The sequence below is a fragment of the Coregonus lavaretus genome, assembly GCF_964263955.1.
Source record: "Coregonus lavaretus genome assembly, contig: HAP1_SCAFFOLD_5131, whole genome shotgun sequence".
NCBI lineage: Eukaryota > Metazoa > Chordata > Actinopteri > Salmoniformes > Salmonidae > Coregonus > Coregonus lavaretus.
In genome coordinates this window covers 13,556-33,490 of record NW_028163713.1, presented here as the reverse complement: position 1 = coordinate 33,490, position 19,935 = coordinate 13,556, and the positions used below count along the sequence as shown (strand labels likewise).

At 42.6% G+C, this 19,935-nt stretch overlaps 1 protein-coding gene across 1 annotated transcript in view; it reads left to right on the top strand.

Moving 5' to 3' along the window:
- Positions 1-358: 358 nt before the first annotated feature.
- Positions 359-19,935, top strand: part of LOC311117837 (thyrotropin-releasing hormone-degrading ectoenzyme-like) — a gene marked incomplete at both ends in the record, with an annotated part of 28,121 nt that continues 8,544 nt past the window's right edge. Inside the window, one exon of the mRNA XM_084192746.1 lies at positions 359-632. Within this exon, the coding sequence (XP_084048872.1) occupies positions 359-632 (274 nt within the window). The remainder of the gene's footprint in view (positions 633-19,935) is intronic.

The window sequence follows — 19,935 nt, the reverse complement described above, 5'->3', positions numbered from 1 at the left end:
CCTCTCTACCTCCCTCTCTCTGTCTTTATATCTCTCTCCCCCTCTCTACCTCCCTCTCTCTGTCTTTCTATCTCTCTCCCCCTCTCTCTCTGTCTTTCTATATCTCTCCCCCTCTCTACCTCCCTCCCCATCTCTCTCGCTCTCCCTCCCCCTCTCTCTCTTCTCTCTCCCTCTCTCCCTCCCCCTCTCTTCTCTCTTCCTCTCCCTCCCCTCTCTCTCTTCTCTCTTCTCTCTCTCTCTCTCCCTCCCCCTCTCTCTCTTATTTCTCCCTCTTCCTCCCCCTCTCTCTCTCCCTCCCCCTCTCTCTCTTCTCTCTCCCTCTTCCTCCCCCTCTCCCTCTCCCTCCCACTCTCTCCAGGTACATGGCGGTGACACAGTTCTCCCCCACCCATGCCAGAAAGGCCTTCCCGTGTTTCGACGAGCCCATCTACAAGGCCACGTTCCGGGTCATCCTGAGACACGATGCGTCCTACCTCTCTCTCTCCAACATGCCTGTAGAGGCCTCCATCTCTGATGATGATGGCTGGGTGACCAACCACTTCTCCAGGACCCCTCGTATGTCCACCTACTACCTGGCCTGGGCAGTCTGTAACTTTACCTACAGAGAGGTAACCACTGACAGCGGAGTGGTGGTGAGTTACACTACTGACCCCCCTAACCCTAACCTTAACCTTACCCCTTACCCTAAACCTGGGCAGTCTGTAACTTCACCCACAGAGAGGAAACCACCGACAGTGGTGTGGTGTAGAGTTACAGTCTTACTGACTGACTGACTTAATCCTGTTCATCCCCATTGGGATGTGAGGTCACAATAGGCTCTCTAACGCCCAACGGTGGAGTGGTGGTGAGTTACTGTCAGAAGATAAGATCAACTGTATTGAGCCCAAGGGAGAAATTGTCTTGGAAACACAGTATTACTGTTTCCAAAATAAACACTGTATACAGTATAAAGTCAGAGACATACAACATGTTCTCTCCACTAGCTGCAACTTCATTACCTAACCCCAAATTAAAGATGAAATAACTCATGATAGCCTGCCTACTAGCCCATCACGTCTGAGGATATAACCCACTTTGTCCTTTAGTATGTCTATCTAGTGATTACCCTTGATACTGATATGTGGAGTAGACTGCTGCTGTTTCCCACTAATACTCTCATCACTACAAACACCTTGTAAAGAGTTAATACTCTCATCACTACAAACACCTCGTAAAGAGTTAATACTCTCATCACTACAAACACCTCGTAAAGAGTTAATACTCTCATCACTACAAACACCTAAAGAGCTAATACTCTCATCACTACAAACACCTTGTAAAGAGTTAATACTCTCATCACTACAAACACTTTGTAAAGAGTTAATACTCTCATCACTACAAACACCTTCTAAAGAGCTAATACTCTCATCACTACAAACACCTCGTAAAGAGTTAATACTCTCATCACTACAAACACCTCGTAAAGAGTTAATACTCTCATCACTACAAACACCTCGTAAAGAGTTAATACTCTCATCACTACAAACACCTTCTAAAGAGCTAATACTCTCATCACTACAAACACCTCGTAAAGAGTTAATACTCTCATCACTACAAACACCTCGTAAAGAGTTAATACTCTCATCACTACAAACACCTCGTAAAGAGTTAATACTCTCATCACTACAAACACCTAAAGAGTTAATACTCTCATCACTACAAACACCTTCTAAATAGTTAATACTCTCATCACTACAAACACCTCGTAAAGAGTTAATACTCTCATCACTACAAACACCTCGTAAAGAGTTAATACTCTCATCACTACAAACACCTCGTAAAGAGTTAATACTCTCATCACTACAAACACCTCGTAAAGAGTTAATACTCTCATCACTACAAACACCTAAAGAGTTAATACTCTCATCACTACAAACACCTTCTAAATAGTTAATACTCTCATCACTACAAACACCTCGTAAAGAGTTAATACTCTCATCACTACAAACACCTTCTAAATAGTTAATACTCTCATCACTACAAACACCTTCTAAATAGTTAATATTCTCATCACTACAAACACCTTGTAAATAGTTAACTCTCATCACTACAAACACCTCGTAAATAGTTAATACTCTCATCACTACAAACACCTTCTAAATAGTTAATACTCTCATCACTACAAACACCTTCTAAATAGTTAATATTCTCATCACTACAAACACCTTCTAAAGAGTTAATACTCTCATCACTACAAACACCTCGTAAAGAGTTAATACTCTCATCACTACAAACACCTCGTAAAGAGTTAATACTCTCATCACTACAAACACCTTCTAAATAGTTAATATTCTCATCACTACAAACACCTTCTAAAGAGTTAATACTCTCATCACTACAAACACCTTCTAAATAGTTAATACTCTCATCACTACAAACACCTTGTAAAGAGTTAATACTCTCATCACTACAAACACCTTCTAAAGAGTTAATACTCTCATCACTACAAACACCTTCTAAAGAGTTAATACTCTCATCATTACAAACACCTTCTAAATAGTTAATACTCTCATCACTACAAACACCTTCTAAAGAGTTAATACTCTCATCATTACAAACACCTTCTAAATAGTTAATACTCTCATCATTACAAACACCTTCTAAATAGTTAATACTCTCATCACTACAAACACCTCGTAAAGAGCTAATACTCTCATCATTACAAACACCTTCTAAATAGTTAATACTCTCATCACTACAAACACCTTGTAAAGAGTTAATACTCTCATCACTACAAACACCTTGTAAATAGTTAATACTCTCATCACTACAAACACCTTGTAAAGAGTTAATACTCTCATCACTACAAACACCTCGTAAAGAGCTAATACTCTCATCATTACAAACACCTTCTAAATAGTTAATACTCTCATCACTACAAACACCTCGTAAAGAGTTAATACTCTCATCACTACAAACACCTTGTAAAGAGTTAATACTCTCATCACTACAAACACCTTCTAAAGAGTTAATACTCTCATCACTACAAACACCTTCTAAATAGTTAATACTCTCATCACTACAAACAGAGAGCTGCCGTTCAAAACGCTTTGCAGTGTCTGAACCATTTGTCAACTTGTCTGCTTTAAAGAAGAGAGGAGCCTTCATGCCTGACCTTATTCACAGAACAGCAACAACGTGGCACCCTATTCCCTATAAAGCGCACTTCTTTTGACCAGGATCCATAGAGCTCTGGTCAAAAGAAGTGCACTATCTAGGGAATAGGGTGCCATTTGGGATGCGGACAGCATTAGCTATTGAACGCAGTATTCAGCAGGTGTCCTCTCCTCTCCTTCAGACAACTATCTTCGTTATCTTGACAACTTTCTCACCTTCCCTTCCTGTTAACCTTGGGTTCCCCTCCTCCTCCTCCTTCATCATCATCGTCATCTTCGTCATCCCACTTTAATTACTGCCCATTCATCTCCACTGTCATTATCCAAGGGCATTGTCCAATATCTCCCTACACACACACAGACACACACACACACACACACACACACACACAGACACACACACACACACACAGACACACACACACACACACACACACACACAGACACACACACACACACACACACACACACAGACAGACACACACACACACACAGACACACACACACACCTCACAACGCCGCCTGTAGTCCTCATCACCTCCTCAACAGCACCTTTAATGACCAGCCATATCTGCAGCATTTATTTCCATACCGGCCCCCTCTTAACGCTCACCCCTCACGCTGGCACTAACCCATCAATCAAATTACCGTGGCAACACTGGCCGGTCTCAACTCATCCATCATCGGAGTGTGGCGTGTGCGTGCGCGGCGAGGGGAGATGAGGAACGGAGAAAGGCTTGTGTATATCGGGGGAAGTGTAGCGAGGAGAAGCGTGTAGCAGAGTACTCAGTGTTCGTTGCAGTTGGTGTCAACGCTGTGAAGTGGAGTGGGCAGTTAGCTGCACTGAGGGTTTTTATTTAACCTTTATTTAACACTATAACTGCCAAGACGGTCAATCTGACCTTTTTCAATGTTGTAATTTCAATAACTTCATTTCAATAAAAAACCTTGAACCCACCTGTCTCTGACTTTTTCTAAATACGTGTATTTTCCAGTCTAGAAGCACATTGAGATCAATATCATAAAATACAAAAACGTTCTGAGCAATTCTACTTCAAAGGGCCATGATGGTTAAAATGACCGCGTTCATGTTTTACCCACTGTTGGCTTCCCGAAGCTATTGTCTGCCTTGCTATTTTTCCCGCCTTGTGTTTCCAGCGTTGATGTTGCTTAGCAACTGTTGTTGTTTACTTGCTTTCAAACGAGCACAATGGAAAGTAGCCTTTAGATTCTAGAATACCAAATAGATAGAATACAGGTGCAAATAGAATTGGAACAGATTCTAATAGGACAGAATAGAAACACAACAGAATACAGTAGAATACAAAACAACAGATCGCTAGTCGGATCAAAACAAACTAGTGTCTAGCTATGTCAGGAAAGAGGAAGCTGACCGCCGCACAGGCTTCAGCCATGCTCCAGGATATGGAAGAGTCTGATGGAAGCCATTCAATCTGATGCAGGGAGCGATGTCTCATGGGTGTGCGAGAGCTCTTCCGATGACCCTGACTCTTGACAGTGATACCATAGATGCCCCAGCGCAAAAGACTGAGTTTGGGCACATCCACTTCAAGACCTCCGCGTCGGCTGATGTTCCCGGTAGGCCTTGCCTCTTCTTCAGCTTTTTTTTTGCCTAGGAAAAGAGATGCTCAATTGTTGGTCTGACTTACAGCGATCTCTGTTTACAAGACAAGCGTTTACCAATACAACCCATATAGGCCTTCGCCTAACCGAGGTGCAATAGAATACAATTAGAACTACAGCATCAGAATAGAATGCTATTGTTATTGTTGTTAGTTTATTATTATTAGCCAAATGATATTATTATTATTATGAGAATATTCTTATTATCGTCATTGTTGGCCTGTCACTGCTGTTACTATCAATAATAAGTATATTACTGGCGTTAGGCTATTATCGGCTTACAATTGTTGTTGTAGGCCTAATTGTTTCCATTATTAGGCTATTATTATTATTATTATCAGTATTATTATTATTATCATTAGCCTATTATTATTTGTTTATTTTTAATCATTAGGCCTATTAGCAGGTCTTCATGTTGTATTATGTATGCAAGCCAATTGCGATGTTATTGCAATATTGTAATTGTTGTGTATGAACAGAAGATTAGCCCTGATTCACATCTACATTTGATGAAATATAATAAACTAATTAGGCTATTATCATTGTCAACAGGGCTGAATACACAACCATTGCCATCTGCGCCTGTGCCATCCACAACAGCACCCAGACCACGTCCTATAGACTTACCAGGTAGGCAATTTGCTCCAAATAGGCTAAAATGACATATATTTTTATTGATCCTGCAGTGCCAAATCCACCACTACCTGAGAGACAGGGAATGGGAAAGGACGGCACAGTCTGGATGCTCGTACAGCCAGGCGAAAATGTAGGGAGACGACAAGGACAGAATGTCATGACTGAAGCTGCAGGAACCCGCAGCACATGCCAAGACCCTCTCACCACCAGAGTAAAGGTGACCAGTTGGTGGGACATGTCTGTTGAAGACGCTCTCACCACCAGAGTAAAGGTGACCAGTTGGTGGGGACATGTCTGTTGAAGACGCTCTCACCACCAGAGTAAAGGTGACCAGTTGGTGGGGACATGTCTGTTGAAGACGCTCTCACCACCAGAGTAAAGGTGACCAGTTGGTGGGACATGTCTGTTGAAGATGCTCTCACCACCAGAGTAAAGGTGACCAGTTGGTGGGGACATGTCTGTTGAAGACCCTCTCACCACCAGAGTAAAGGTGACCAGTTGGTGGGACATGTCTGTTGAAGACCCTCTCACCACCAGAGTAAAGGTGACCAGTTGGTGGGACATGTCTGTTGAAGACCAGAGTAAAGGTGACCAGTTGGTGGGACATGTCTGTTGAAGACCCTCTCACCACCAGAGTAAAGGTGACAGTTGGTGGGACATGTCTGTTGAAGACGCTCTCACCACCAGAGTAAAGGTGACCAGTTGGTGGGACATGTCTGTTGAAGACCCTCTCACCACCAGAGTAAAGGTGACAGTTGGTGGGACATGTCTGTTGTCCAGCTCAATACCTTCGTTGTGCTGTTGTATATCCGCTGGTGCACAAGGCGCTAAGAGTATGGAGAGCTGCTGGTTGGCTGACTGGGGCTATGCATTCTTCAAAGGGACCATGTCCCGGAATCCATCCAGGGAGGTCATGAAATTCCTGCGTTTTGACAAGAGAGAGACCTGAGGCAGACGTCTCCAAGAAGGCAAAATTGCCCTGGTTTCCGAGGTGTGGGTGAAATTAACTGAGAACAGCATCGCCTGCTACAAGCCCGGTACCGACATCACTGTGGATGAGCACGCTGCCTCTTTACTCAGTACATGGCGAACAAACCAGACAAGTTTGGTATAAAGTTTTGGCTGGCTGCTGATGTGACGAGCAAGTACATGTTGAACGGTGTGCCATACCTGGGAAAGGATGAGACACAGAGACCTGGATAAAGACTAGGACAGAGTGTGGTGCTGAAGATGATTGATCCTTACCTGGGGAAGGGAGGAAACATCTTCTTCACCTCACTTGACCTCGCCAAAGCACTGCTCTCCAAAAAAAATCAGCCTGGTGGGCACAGTAAACAAGGCAAGACAGGAGCTGCCCCCCCCCCCTCCGTAAAGGAGCGGGCGGAGCTGTTCAGGACACAGGTGCTGAAAAGTGAGAATGCCACGCTGCCCATTTACCAGGGGTAAGCAACGAAAGACCGTCTGCCTCATCAGCACGATGCACCCAACTTTTACCATTGAGGGAGTCCAAAAGGCAAAGCCTGAGACGGTTACCCACTACAATGCAACGAAGGTATATATCTTTTCTTACTGTGTTTACAGTGATTCTTTGTGGCACTGATTTGTGTAGCCTATAGAAATTGCCAGTAAGCATTTAATTGCAGAATACGTTGTAATATATTGTATTCCAGTACATTATACTAACACACTTTAATTTAATTTGAAGGTGGATGTGCTGGACCAAATGACGTGCAGGCACAGTGTCAAAGGTACCTGAAGATGGCCAGTGGCAGTGTTCTATAACACCCTTGACCTGGCTGGCATAAACACGCACATCCTCTACAAGGCCTGCAGGGGGAAACTGCCATCCTACACAAGGCCTGCAGGGGGAAACTGCCATCCTACACAAGGCCTGCAGGGGGAAACTGCCATCCTCTACAAGGCCTGCAGGGGGAAACTGCCATCCTCTACAAGGCCTGCACGAGGAAACTGCCATCCTACACAAGGCTTGCAGGGGGAAACTGCCATCCTACACAAGGCCTGCAGGGGGAAACTGCCATCCTCTACAAGGCCTGCACGAGGAAACTGCCATCCTACACAAGGCTTGCAGGGGGAAACTGCCATCCTACACAAGGCTTGCAGGAGGAAACTTCCATCCTCTACAAGGCCTGCACGAGGAAACTGCCATCCTCTACAAGGCCTGCACGAGGAAACTGCCATCCTCTACAAGGCCTGCAGGAAGAAACTGCCATCCTCTACAAGGCTTGCAGGGGTGAAACTGCCATCCTCTACAAGGCCTGCACGAGGAAACTGCCATCCTCTACAAGGCCTGCAGGGGGAAACTGCCATCCTCTACAAGGCCTGCAGGGGGAAACTGCCATCCTCTACAAGGCCTGCAGGAGGAAACTGCCATTCTCTACAAGGCCTGCACGAGGAAACTGCCATCCTCTACAAGGCCTGCAGGGGGAAACTGCCATCCTCTACAAGGCCTGCACGAGGAAACTGCCATCCTCTACAAGGCCTGCACGAGGAAACTGCCATTCTCTACAAGGCCTGCAGGGGGAACGTGCCACAGAGGGAGTATACGCTTCAACTAGCAAAAGCGCTCAGAGCACACCACATGGCTGGGAAAGCTGTGCTGCTTGCCCAAGGTCCAGGTCTGTAGCATCCGGAGGATACGCGACCAGAGCAACAGCAGGAAGAAGCGGAGACAGTGCCAAGCCTGCAGGCATTGCAAACAGAACAAAACACACAAAACTTGCAACACTTGCCAGAAAGTTGTGTGTGGGAATTGCACAAGGAAGTTAGTGATTACTTGTGTTAACTGTGAGTAGGCTATGGAGACTAAAGGGCATGAGCCGGGGAGCATTGCACACACAAAGTTTAGCCAATAATTAGGCAGACAGTTCAAATGTGTATGAGCCCAACATATATACAGTGCATTTGGAAATTATTCAGACCCCTTGACATTATCCACTTTGATACGTTAAAGACCATGTCAGTGAAGACCATCTACACGTCAGTAAAGACCATCTACACGTCTGTGAAGACCATCTATATGTCAGTAAAGACCATCTACACGTCAGTAAAGACCATCTACATATCAGTGAAGACCATCTACACGTCAGTAAAGACCATCTACATATCAGTAAAGACCATCTACACGTCAGTAAAGACCATCTACACGTCAGTAAAGACCATCTACATGCCAGTGAAGACCATCTACACGTCAGTAAAGACTATCTAAACGTCAGTAAAGACCATCTACACGTCAGTAAAGACCATCTACACGTCAGTAAAGACCATCTACACGTCAGTAAAGACCATCTACATGTCAGTAAAGACCATCTACATGTCAGTAAAGACCATCTACATATCAGTAAAGACCATCTACACGTCAGTAAAGACCATCTACACATCAGTAAAGACTATCTAAACGTCAGTAAAGACCATCTACACATCATTAAAGACCATCTACACGTCAGTAAAGACCATCTACACGTCAGTAAAGACCATCTACACGTCAGTAAAGACCATCTACATGTCAGTAAAGACCATCTACATGTCAGTAAAGACCATCTACACGTCAGTAAAGACCATCTACACGTCAGTAAAGACCATCTACACGTCAGTAAAGACCATCTACATGTCAGTAAAGACCATCTACACGTCAGTAAAGACCATCTACATGTCAGTAAAGACCATCTACATGTCAGTAAAGACCATCTACACGTCAGTAAAGACCATCTACACGTCAGTAAAGACCATCTACACGTCAGTAAAGACCATCTACATGTCAGTAAAGACCATCTACATGTCAGTAAAGACCATCTACACGTCAGTAAAGACCATCTACACGTCAGTAAAGACCATCTACACGTCAGTAAAGACCATCTACACGTCAGTAAAGACCATCTACACGTCAGTAAAGACCATCTACACGTCAGTAAATACCATCTACACGTCAGTGAAGACCATCTACACGTCAGTAAAGACCATCTACAAATTACAGGGCCATAACAGTATCAAAAACACTTGAAATAAAACAACATGTTTCCTGCCGTAAGGCAACGTTGACTAGTGGCATTGGGTGACAACTAGAGACAACTATATATCTCAACAACCTACTCTTCTATTTTTCCTTTGAACTCCTCCAGGGACACCAGGTTGGCTTGGAGCGGACTGAGCAATGAAAATACTTGTTTCCATGCTTAGTTGTGAGTAGTACAGAACAAGTTAACAGAGATGGCACTGTTTGTATCAGTAAAAACAAATGGAATGGATTAAAGCCTTACATTTACATTTCATCCAGAGTGACTCAGAGTGCATTCATCTTAAGGTAGCTAGGTGAGACAACCACATGTCACAGTCATCGTAAGCAGAACTTTTCCTCAACAACAACAAAAAACTGCTATCAGCAACGTCAGGGCTAGTGACAAAAGACAAGTGTGATGCAAGGAAGAGAAGGATGTTATTTGAGTTTGTAAGCCCGTTGCTCTTGTCTTGTGATGGTATGGATCCTGCCTGGTACACAGTAAATTCCATAGTGTTAAATATGCAGTGTCAAAGTACATTGACTCTTACAGAGTTATTACTACAACAGTTGGAGTAAGATACCGCCCAGTGTTGGTGTTAAAGTACGGTGTTAAAAGACGCAGTGTCAGACGTACTCTGGAAAGCTCCGCCCACCTACGACTCGTCTCAAACGGACCACACATTTTCACGGCGCCATTTTCTTCATGTGGAATGACTGCGGTAAGTTTATCCTAAGCGACTATACACACATTATTTGTCATTTTAACAGAAGCAGCATTTAAGAATTACTTTATATCGTTGCTAACAGTGCACTCTAGTTGGTTTTAGGTCTTAAAATGTCGAATTTTAAAAAGGCTAACGTTAACATGTTGTGACTGACTTCTGTCCAGTCCATGTGCCAGCAGTATTAAGCTAACGTTAATTAACATTAACTGACGAACATAACGTTCAAACTAGACAATGTCAGCCCGATTTATTGTAAGTTATGTTAATACAACGTGGAGGGGGGATTGTGTACTTCTTGTTAACGTTCAGATATTACAGGAACATAGCAAAGACTAAGGGGAGTTGGCTAAACTAGCTACAGTTAGCTACGTTAGCTTGACTGGCTAACTATGTGCGGGTGGCATGGATTTATTATGTTAACGGCGGGTAGACATTAACCTTGGACACTGCTTAAGCGGTGTGCCTTTATTAAAGTTAGCCAGGCTACTAAAACTTTTGACATGATTGAAATTTTCCCGTGTTGTGTAGAATCAGCCAAAGGATCAACTGGTGAAGACATGTCTGGAGGACCGACTGTCAGACGAGAATCCCAGTTTGTTCCAGAGACTGCCCTGACTGATGATGAGTGCAACAAAGCAATCTCACTGATGAAACATTCTGCTGATGCAGACACAATCAAGAAGAAAATGGAACTGACGTTTGTGTATCGCCGCAAAATGATCCTCGACCCCCAGCAGTCAAGCAACATACTGTCTGAGTTTCCACGTTTTAAAGACGTCAAAAGCTTGGTAATTATGTTATTTTGAAAATACTATGACAAGTGAATTGTTTTGTAAGACATTGTAGTGATACTAGCTAGCTAAACTAGCACGCAATACAATTTGATTGGCTGTCAAATAACTGAAATTGTCACCAACACCACCCCACTCCAGGTTGAACAGGATTTTGTTCTAATGTTCGGAGAGGATACCTCAAGCAAGCTTCTGGAAAGGTGGCCGGTCACGTTCAAGAAAAAGATCATCAAACAATGCAGAAAGCTTCCATCCACAAGTGAGCTTGAAGAACTCTTGCTGGCAGCTGATCCTCCTGAGGATGGCACTGAATTGGATGTTGACTTTGGTAAGATGCTTGTAAGCCTACCTTTTGTGTTGTATTGCAATATCAACATTATGTGTAAACATTTAAATATCAACATAATACTAAGAAGCTGGATCTGTGAAAGATTTACGAGTACGTTCTGTAGCAGTATATTGAACAAAACTTTTGAGATTTGACTCAGCCCTGTGGATGTTTTAGTTAGAGAACTTCTTGTGATGTAGAACTGCTGTCTGTCTGGGGGGTCTTTTGTAAAGAAAACAACGTAACTGAAGTGTGTTAACATTGAACTTGTGTTGTTACAGGTTGGGACAGTGATCTGTCATCGGTTTTACTGCTTATACACCTGATTCCACCCTCCGCTCAGGGTCGGAAGAGACCAGGAAAGGTTTCCGCATCCCAAGCAGAGAAACATCTTGTGGTATTCAAGAAGGTTTGTATTTTTTCTAATTTGTGGTATGAACACCTAATATTAGGCTACAAGTATTCATTCAATATTCATATTCAATAAGAGTAGTGTATTGGCTCTTTCTGCATATTCTACAACTACTTGGCCATTAACTACAGTTTTCCCTCATTTGTCTTCGCAGACCGGAACAAACATTCAAGAGCATCTCGATGCCATCACTACTAGCGCTCAGCCCTATCTCCTAGCTGTTGGAGTTAAGAAGAATGCAATCCACCAGTTCTTCATCATTATCGACAAGAATGCCATACCTTGCAGGTCAACCTCTTCTCTTGTTGCTTTTGACGAACTATTTAAGGCACATTTTGTGTTTGGCACATCCTACAACACCATGCTCCACAACATGTACACTTTCATCCAAACTACAGTGTACAGCATCGATGCTGGCAAGGTCAAAGAGAGCCCTCGTGTTGCTGAAATCAGGGCGAGGTTACTTCATTAGTGCTTGAAGTTTCTCCTCGAACATGAAGTGTTTTGTTTGTCAGGCTGAGTTATCGAGTTCAAATATGCTTGTTAGGCATTTACGATTAGTTCACGGTTACTTGTCTGGAAAAAATCTCCGGCTTAAATGTGCTCAGACTGGATGTGGCTGTGCGTTTGGTACGTTTTCTGGTTTTAGGAAACATTTAAACACAAAACACACTGAGTATATTGACCAACAGGTTGACCCTGATGTTTATTTAAGCAGCATTGGAGAGGCAGTGACCACTAATGTAGAGGAGACAGCTACAACGTCACGGACAGTTAATGAACACGAGGTAGCCACATCTACTCTGTTGAAAAAGTCCAACAGGAGCACTCTAGATATGTGTGCCTCTGCTGTTGCACAACTAAAAGCAGCTGGATTAAGTCAATCTACTGTAAATAGTTTTGTTTCCTCCATGGAAGAAGTGTTTTTTGAGATTCAAAGTCAAGCTACAGATGCAGCTTTGCAGTGCTTATCTCCACAGGAAACTGAAAATAAGAACAGAATAGAACAATCTTTGCAAAAGTTGGAAAACCCTTTCACACCCTTAAATTCAGAAGCTAAACGAAATAAACACTTCAAAGAGAAATGGGGAATCGTAGAACCTGTTGAAAAGGTGCTTGGCACAAGATTTGACAGCAGAAGAAACAAAACAACTGGGACATACGATCAGGTCGTTGTAACTGACAAGTTTGCATATATTCCTATTTTAGAAACACTAAAGGCCATTTTTCAAAACCCAGAACTTGCAGACATGTTCAAGCCCAGGCACATGCCCAAGGAAGGTGTGTATGCAGACTTGAGAGATGCCGCCTATTTTAAAAAAAGTCCCTTATTCTCTATAGAAAAAGATGCCATACAGATCCAGCTATTTTATGACGACTTTGAAACAGCAAACCCCTTGGGGTCTAAAAAGGGTATACACAAATTAGGTGCTATATACTTTACATTAAGGAATTTTCCCCCAATCTTTAATTCATCATTGATAAATATTCATTTGGGTGCTCTTTTCCATGCGCAGGACATCAAGCGTTATGGTTTTAATTTGATACTTGAGCCACTTGTCAGTGATCTTAAAGTACTCGAGACAGAGGGACTTAAAGTTCCCAGATTGAAAGATGTGATTCACGGTACCATAGTTCAGGTCACTGGTGATAATCTTGGGTTGCATGGTTTATTTGGCTTTGTGGAGTCATTTGGGGCAAGGTATTGTTGTCGTTTCTGTCTCCTTGAGAAAGATTGTTTTCAAACTGTGTTCTGTGAAGATGATCCAAAAGTTGTACTACGAACTATCGAGATGCACAAACTGCACTGTCAAACTTTACAAACAGATCCTACACTACCTCATATCTATGGTGTCAAACGCATTTGTCTGCTGAATTCACTACAGTATTTTAATACAGCCAACAATTTTTCTGTAGATATAATGCACGATATTTTAGAAGGAGTTGCTCAGTTTGAAGTCAAACTTGTCCTGCAGTACATTAAGGAAAACTTCCTAAATGCTGAACAACTGGCTGGTAGAATACATGCTTTTGACTATGGATACAATCAGCAGCGAAACCGTCCACCTAGAGTAAAGTTGTTTGATGGAAGTAATGATTTGGGGTTGAATGCTATACAGTCTTGGTGCTTATTACGTAATATGCCTTTGCTATTTGGTGATTTAATACAGTCAGATGACCAGCACTGGCATCTTCTACTTTTGCTTCTACACATTGTTAACATTGTATTTTCCCCAGTCCTTACAGAAGGCATGACCATTTACCTCAAACATTTAATCATTGATCATCATCAGCTCTTCAAGCAGTTGTTTCCTGCAATCAATCTCTTACCAAAGCATCACTTCATGATTCATTACCCTCGTAATATAAAAAACATCGGCCCAGTTCTGCACATGTGGTGCATGCGTTATGAAGCTAAACATAATTTTTTTAAGAAGCAATTAAAAAGCTTTAAAAATGTAACAAAAACATTAGCCAAAAAGCACCAAAGTTGTATGGCAATGTATCGAGAGTCCTTTAGCAAGGAAAGATTAACTTTAGGTTCGGGGAAGATGGTAACACTTAGTGAGCTCAAAGAAGGTCCCGAGATTGCTTTAAAATTTGGGTCTGTATTGTCTACCAGTGTGTTTTCTGCCAAGTGGATCAAACATCATGGTACAGAGTACCGCCGTGACTTCATTATCTGTACTGAGGTAGCATTTGAGATGCCTGTATTTTGTAAAATCAAAATTATTGCTGTGAAAGATGACTGTGTATTGCTCTGTGGAAAACTGATGGAAACAGTGTGTTTTGATTACCATTACTATGCCTTTAAGGTCAGGATGCATCCAGACAGGGTTCAAAAGGTGATCAACATTACTGAACTGTGTTACTTTAAACCTTTTGATGTTCAAATGAAGTATGGAACGACAGATTCCTCCTTGTATGTTGTTCCCTATTGCCATTTTATGGAAACCTAAGGTCAATGTTTTAAAAAGGGATTTGTATTCTTAATATATTTTAGCCTGACATAGTTGAGCTGTTAATAAAAATTTGAAATGCATTATTTTGTGGTAAGTTGTGATTTTTACTCACTTAATGGAGTATTTGGTGTAATTTGACACTAAAAAAGTGTAAAATGAATACTGCTGAGATTTATTTCCGTGACACTATACGGTGTTAGAATTTGACTCTATTTGAGCTTGTTTTTCACTGCAAGATAGTCAATTATCAACACAATAGTGTGTAACATCAACACTTATCAGAGTTATTTTAACCTTGAGTGTCAACTCCATGCAGTGTTAAACTGGACTGGAATCAAACTCAATCAGAGTTGATTTGTTATTTTAGAAGAGTAAATGATTAACTCTTCCAAGGGTAATATTTACACTCTCCAGTGTTATTTAACCTTTAGTGTAAAATTAAAATAACACTATTCAGTGTAAGCGAGTGTTAAATTTTTACTCTATTTAGAGTTAATTTAACTCTAAAATGTTAACACTATGAAAAGAGTCAAATTAACACTATTTCAGGGTGGGACCATATACACTCAGAAATAGTGTTAAATTTAACTCTTTAAGTGTTACTTTAACACTTCAAAATTTACTGTGTATAGTGTATCACACGTCATGTTAGCGCCGTGACACACTGCTCTTCAAAGAATAGCCATGCCTAGAACATCAAACTGTGTGCGTAGTCTCCTGTGTGCGTAGTCTCCCGAGTGGCGCAGTGGTCTAAGGCACTGCATCGCAGTGCTAGCTGTGCCACTAGAGATCCTGGTTCGAATCCAGGCTCTGTCGCAGCCGGCCGCGACCAGGAGACTCATGGGCGGCGCACAATTGGCCTAGGGTTGTCCAGGGTAGGGGAGGGAATGGCTGGCAGGGATGTAGCTCTGTTGATAGAGCATGGCGTTTGCAACGCCAGGGTTGTGGGTTTGATTCCCACGGGGGACCAGTTTGAAAAAAATACAAAAAAATATATGTATTCACTAACTGTAAGTTGCTCTGGATAAGAGCATCTGCTAAATGACTAAAATGTAAATGAGATACATGCACCAACTCACATTCATGTTTTCAAGATGATAATTGGTAAAACACACCCCATAGCTCATGGGGTCATGCCTACAGGTGAATGAAACTACTATCGTTCTGCATCATATCATATTATGACATACAATACTGAATGACCAGTCCTGAAGATATTCCTCTGGGTAGGAAAGAGAACAGACATTTCCCATTGCTTCTCCAAAACCAGAAGCCAGAAAGCTGAGCTCCAGGTTCCTAATCACATTCTGGTTTGTGAGTCCCAAATGGCACCCTATTCTCTATATAGTGCACTACGTTTGACTAGGGTGCCATTTGGGACAAATACAACAGACTGCCACATCCAATGATTAGTATCCAGCTGCCTTTCCGTGTCTATTGTAACAGAAGGGCCAGTTTCTGGTATGACTCCCCCTTCCTCTCAACAATCAGTGGTGGACATCATAACTTCCACAACCAGCAGAACACACACAAGGTGGGAATTGAGAGCCAGAACACATCCAATTGAAACGGAGCAGGCCAGGTGACCATTCAAGTGTGCGTTCCAAATGGCACTCTCTATTCCCTAGATAGTGTACTACTTCTGACCAGAGCCCTATGGGAGGGTACTCTATATAGCAAATACAGACATTCTAGTCTCAGTGTCAGGAAGCTAAAGAACACTGCACTGGCCTAAAACAATCATGTGCTTTAACTTTGAAGTGGTGTCAGGCCTGGCTCTCCCCTCAGAGATTCACTGTCTGCTGAAGAGAGGAGAGGAGAGGAGCCTGGCTCTCCCCTCAGAGATGTACTGTCTGCTGTAGAGATGAGAGGAGAGGAGCCTGGCTCTCCCCTCAGAGATGTACTGTCTGCTGTAGAGAGGAGAGGAGAGGAGCCTGGCTCTCCCCTCAGAGATTTACTGTCTGCTGTAGAGAGGAGAGGAGAGGAGCCTGGCTCTCCCCTCAGAGATTTACTGTCTGCTGAAGAAGCAAAGCGGGAGGCTACAGGGCATGACAACAAGGCTCTTCAGTTATGTAAATGTCCCATTGTGGCTGTTGAGACTTTCACCACACGCACGGCAGGCAGAATTGGAGCATGACCGTATTGTGTGTGTGTGTTTGTCTTGTGTGTGTGTGTGTGTGTATGTATGTGTGTGTCTTGTGTGTGTGTGCATATTGCAGCCAGCTTTAGATGCAGCCTAAGGAAGTGTTACCACAGCTGAGGCCCAGGGGCTGATTAGACAAAAACCCTGCCGTGTTCACATGGCGGAAAATAACCGCCTGTTCAGCTCGCATAATTAGAGTGGGACGGAGGACACTTGTCAATTACTCTACTGTAACCTAAAGGGTGTGATGGAGGACACTTGTCAATGACCCTACTGTAACCTAAAGGGTGTGATGGAGGACACTTGTCAATGACTCTACTGTAACCTAAAGGGTGTGATGGAGGACACTTGTCAATGACCCTACTGTAACCTAAAGGGTGTGATGGAGGACACTTGTCAATGACCTACTGTAACCTAAAGGGTGTGATGGAGGACACTTGTCAATGACCCTACTGTAACCTAAAGGGTGTGATGGAGGACACTTGTCAATGACCCTACTGTAACCTAAAGGGTGTGATGGAGGACACTTGTCAATGACCCTACTGTAACCTAAAGGGTGTGATGGAGGACACTTGTCAATGACCTACTGTAACCTAAAGGGTGTGATGGAGGACACTTGTCAATGACCTACTGTAACCTAAAGGGTGTGATGGAGGACACTTGTCAATGACCTACTGTAACCTAAAGGGTGTGATGGAGGACACTTGTCAATGACCTACTGTAACCTAAAGGGTGTGACGGAGGACACTTGTCAATGACCTACTGTAACCTAAAGGGTGTGATGGAGGACACTTGTCAATGACCTACTGTAACCTAAAGGGTGTGACGGAGGACACTTGTCAATGACCTACTGTAACCTAAAGGGTGTGATGGAGGACACTTGTCAATGACCTACTGTAACCTAAAGGGTGTGATGGAGGACACTTGTCAATGACCTACTGTAACCTAAAGGGTGTGATGGAGGACACTTGTCAATGACCTACTGTAACCTAAAGGGTGTGATGGAGGACACTTGTCAATGACCTACTGTAACCTAAAGGGTGTGATGGAGGACACTTGTCAATGACCTACTGTAACCTAAAGGGTGTGATGGAGGACACTTGTCAATGACCTACTGTAACCTAAAGGGTGTGATGGAGGACACTTGTCAATGACCTACTGTAACCTAAAGGGTGTGATGGAGGACACTTGTCAATGACCTACTGTAACCTAAAGGGTGTGATGGAGGACACTTGTCAATGACTCTACTGTAACCTAAAGGGTGTGATGGAGGACACTTGTCAATGACTCTAGTGTAACCTAAAGGGTGTGATGGAGGACACTTGTCAATGACCTACTGTAACCTAAAGGGTGTGACGGAGGACACTTGTCAATGACCTACTGTAACCTAAAGGGTGTGATGGAGGACACTTGTCAATGACCTACTGTAACCTAAAGGGTGTGATGGAGGACACTTGTCAATGACCTACTGTAACCTAAAGGGTGTGATGGAGGACACTTGTCAATGACCTACTGTAACCTAAAGGGTGTGATGGAGGACACTTGTCAATGACCCTACTGTAATTCTTTATATACTCGTTCCATAATGTGAACTCAATCATCAGTAACAAGTTGGCAGAATTGGACAAGCAATTACAAGGGCCTGCATCCGTAGAGTGCAGTACTGTCAATACTGTAAATAGTCTGAAAAGGTGGTACATGGGACCATAGAAACAGTGTCTGATAAAGAATGATGATGAAATATTACATCCATAGATAATGTAGTCTAATATGTTCATGCTCCACGCTAATTGGTGACAATGAATCTCGTTATCTTGAAACTTTCATGATCTAAACATGGAATATTGTTTGTCTGTTTCCATACAACTATGCATTAAGAGTAATGCAACAGTTACTTATCATTTTGAGCAGTTGTATCAATTGATAGTTGGATAATTGTAATGAAATGAATAGACACTCATCTGAAATGTAATGTGTGAATTGCCTTTTGAAATAGTAGTACTTTGATGTTAAGTTGTGTCATATTGAACAGGTGATTTTTGTTACATGAACAAATGATCTTAGTTTTATGTGTATTGTATCCAAGCAATTGAAAAAAGTGTTAGATTTTTGAAAAATGTGCATTTTGATAATTGGTTGTGAGTTTTGTGTCTAGAGTTTTGAAAAATGACGTCAAGGTTCTGAAATTAGTGCCAAAGTGATTGTAAAAAACTGTAACACTATTCCCCCTCTTTGTCCAGCTTGGTTAAGAAGTGATGGAATCTTAGAACATGGATCATTATCTCCATAGAATACTGTCCGTATAATGTCCTATAGGATCAATCTTCCACTAGCGTGATGATGATGATGATGATGATGATGAGCTGTCGTACTTTAACTCATTTTCACGTCATTATGACTGCGTCCCAAATGGCACCCTATTCCCGACATAGTGCACTATATGAGCCCTATGGACCCTGATCAAAAGTAGTGCACTATATAAGGCATAGGGTGCCATTTGGGACACAACTGAGCCTATGGTAAAATCACTCAGCCCAGTGGGTGGTGTGATGGTCAGTACTGTACTCTATAATACATGTTATGATCACTCAGCCCAGTGGGTGGTGTGATGGTTAGTACTGTACTCTATAATACATGTTATAATCACTCAGCCCAGTGGGTGGTGTGATGGTTAGTACTGTACTCTATAATACATGGTATAATCACTCAGCCCAGTGGGTGGTGTGATGGTCAGTACTGTACTCTATAATACATGGTATAATCACTCTGCCCAGTGGGTGGTGTGATGGTTAGTACTGTACTCTATAATACATGTTATAATCACTCAGCCCAGTGGGTGGTGTGATGGTCAGTACTGTACTCTATAATACATGGTATAATCACTCAGCCCAGTGGGTGGTGTGATGGTCAGTACTGTACTCTATAATACATGTTATGATCACTCAGCCCAGTGAGTGGTGTGATGGTCAGTACTGTACTCTATAATACATGGTATGATCACTCAGCCCAGTGGGTGGTGTGATGGTCAGTACTGTACTCTATAATACATGGTATAATCACTCAGCCCAGTCGGTGGTGTGATGATCAGTACTGTACTCTATAATACATGGTATAATCACTCAG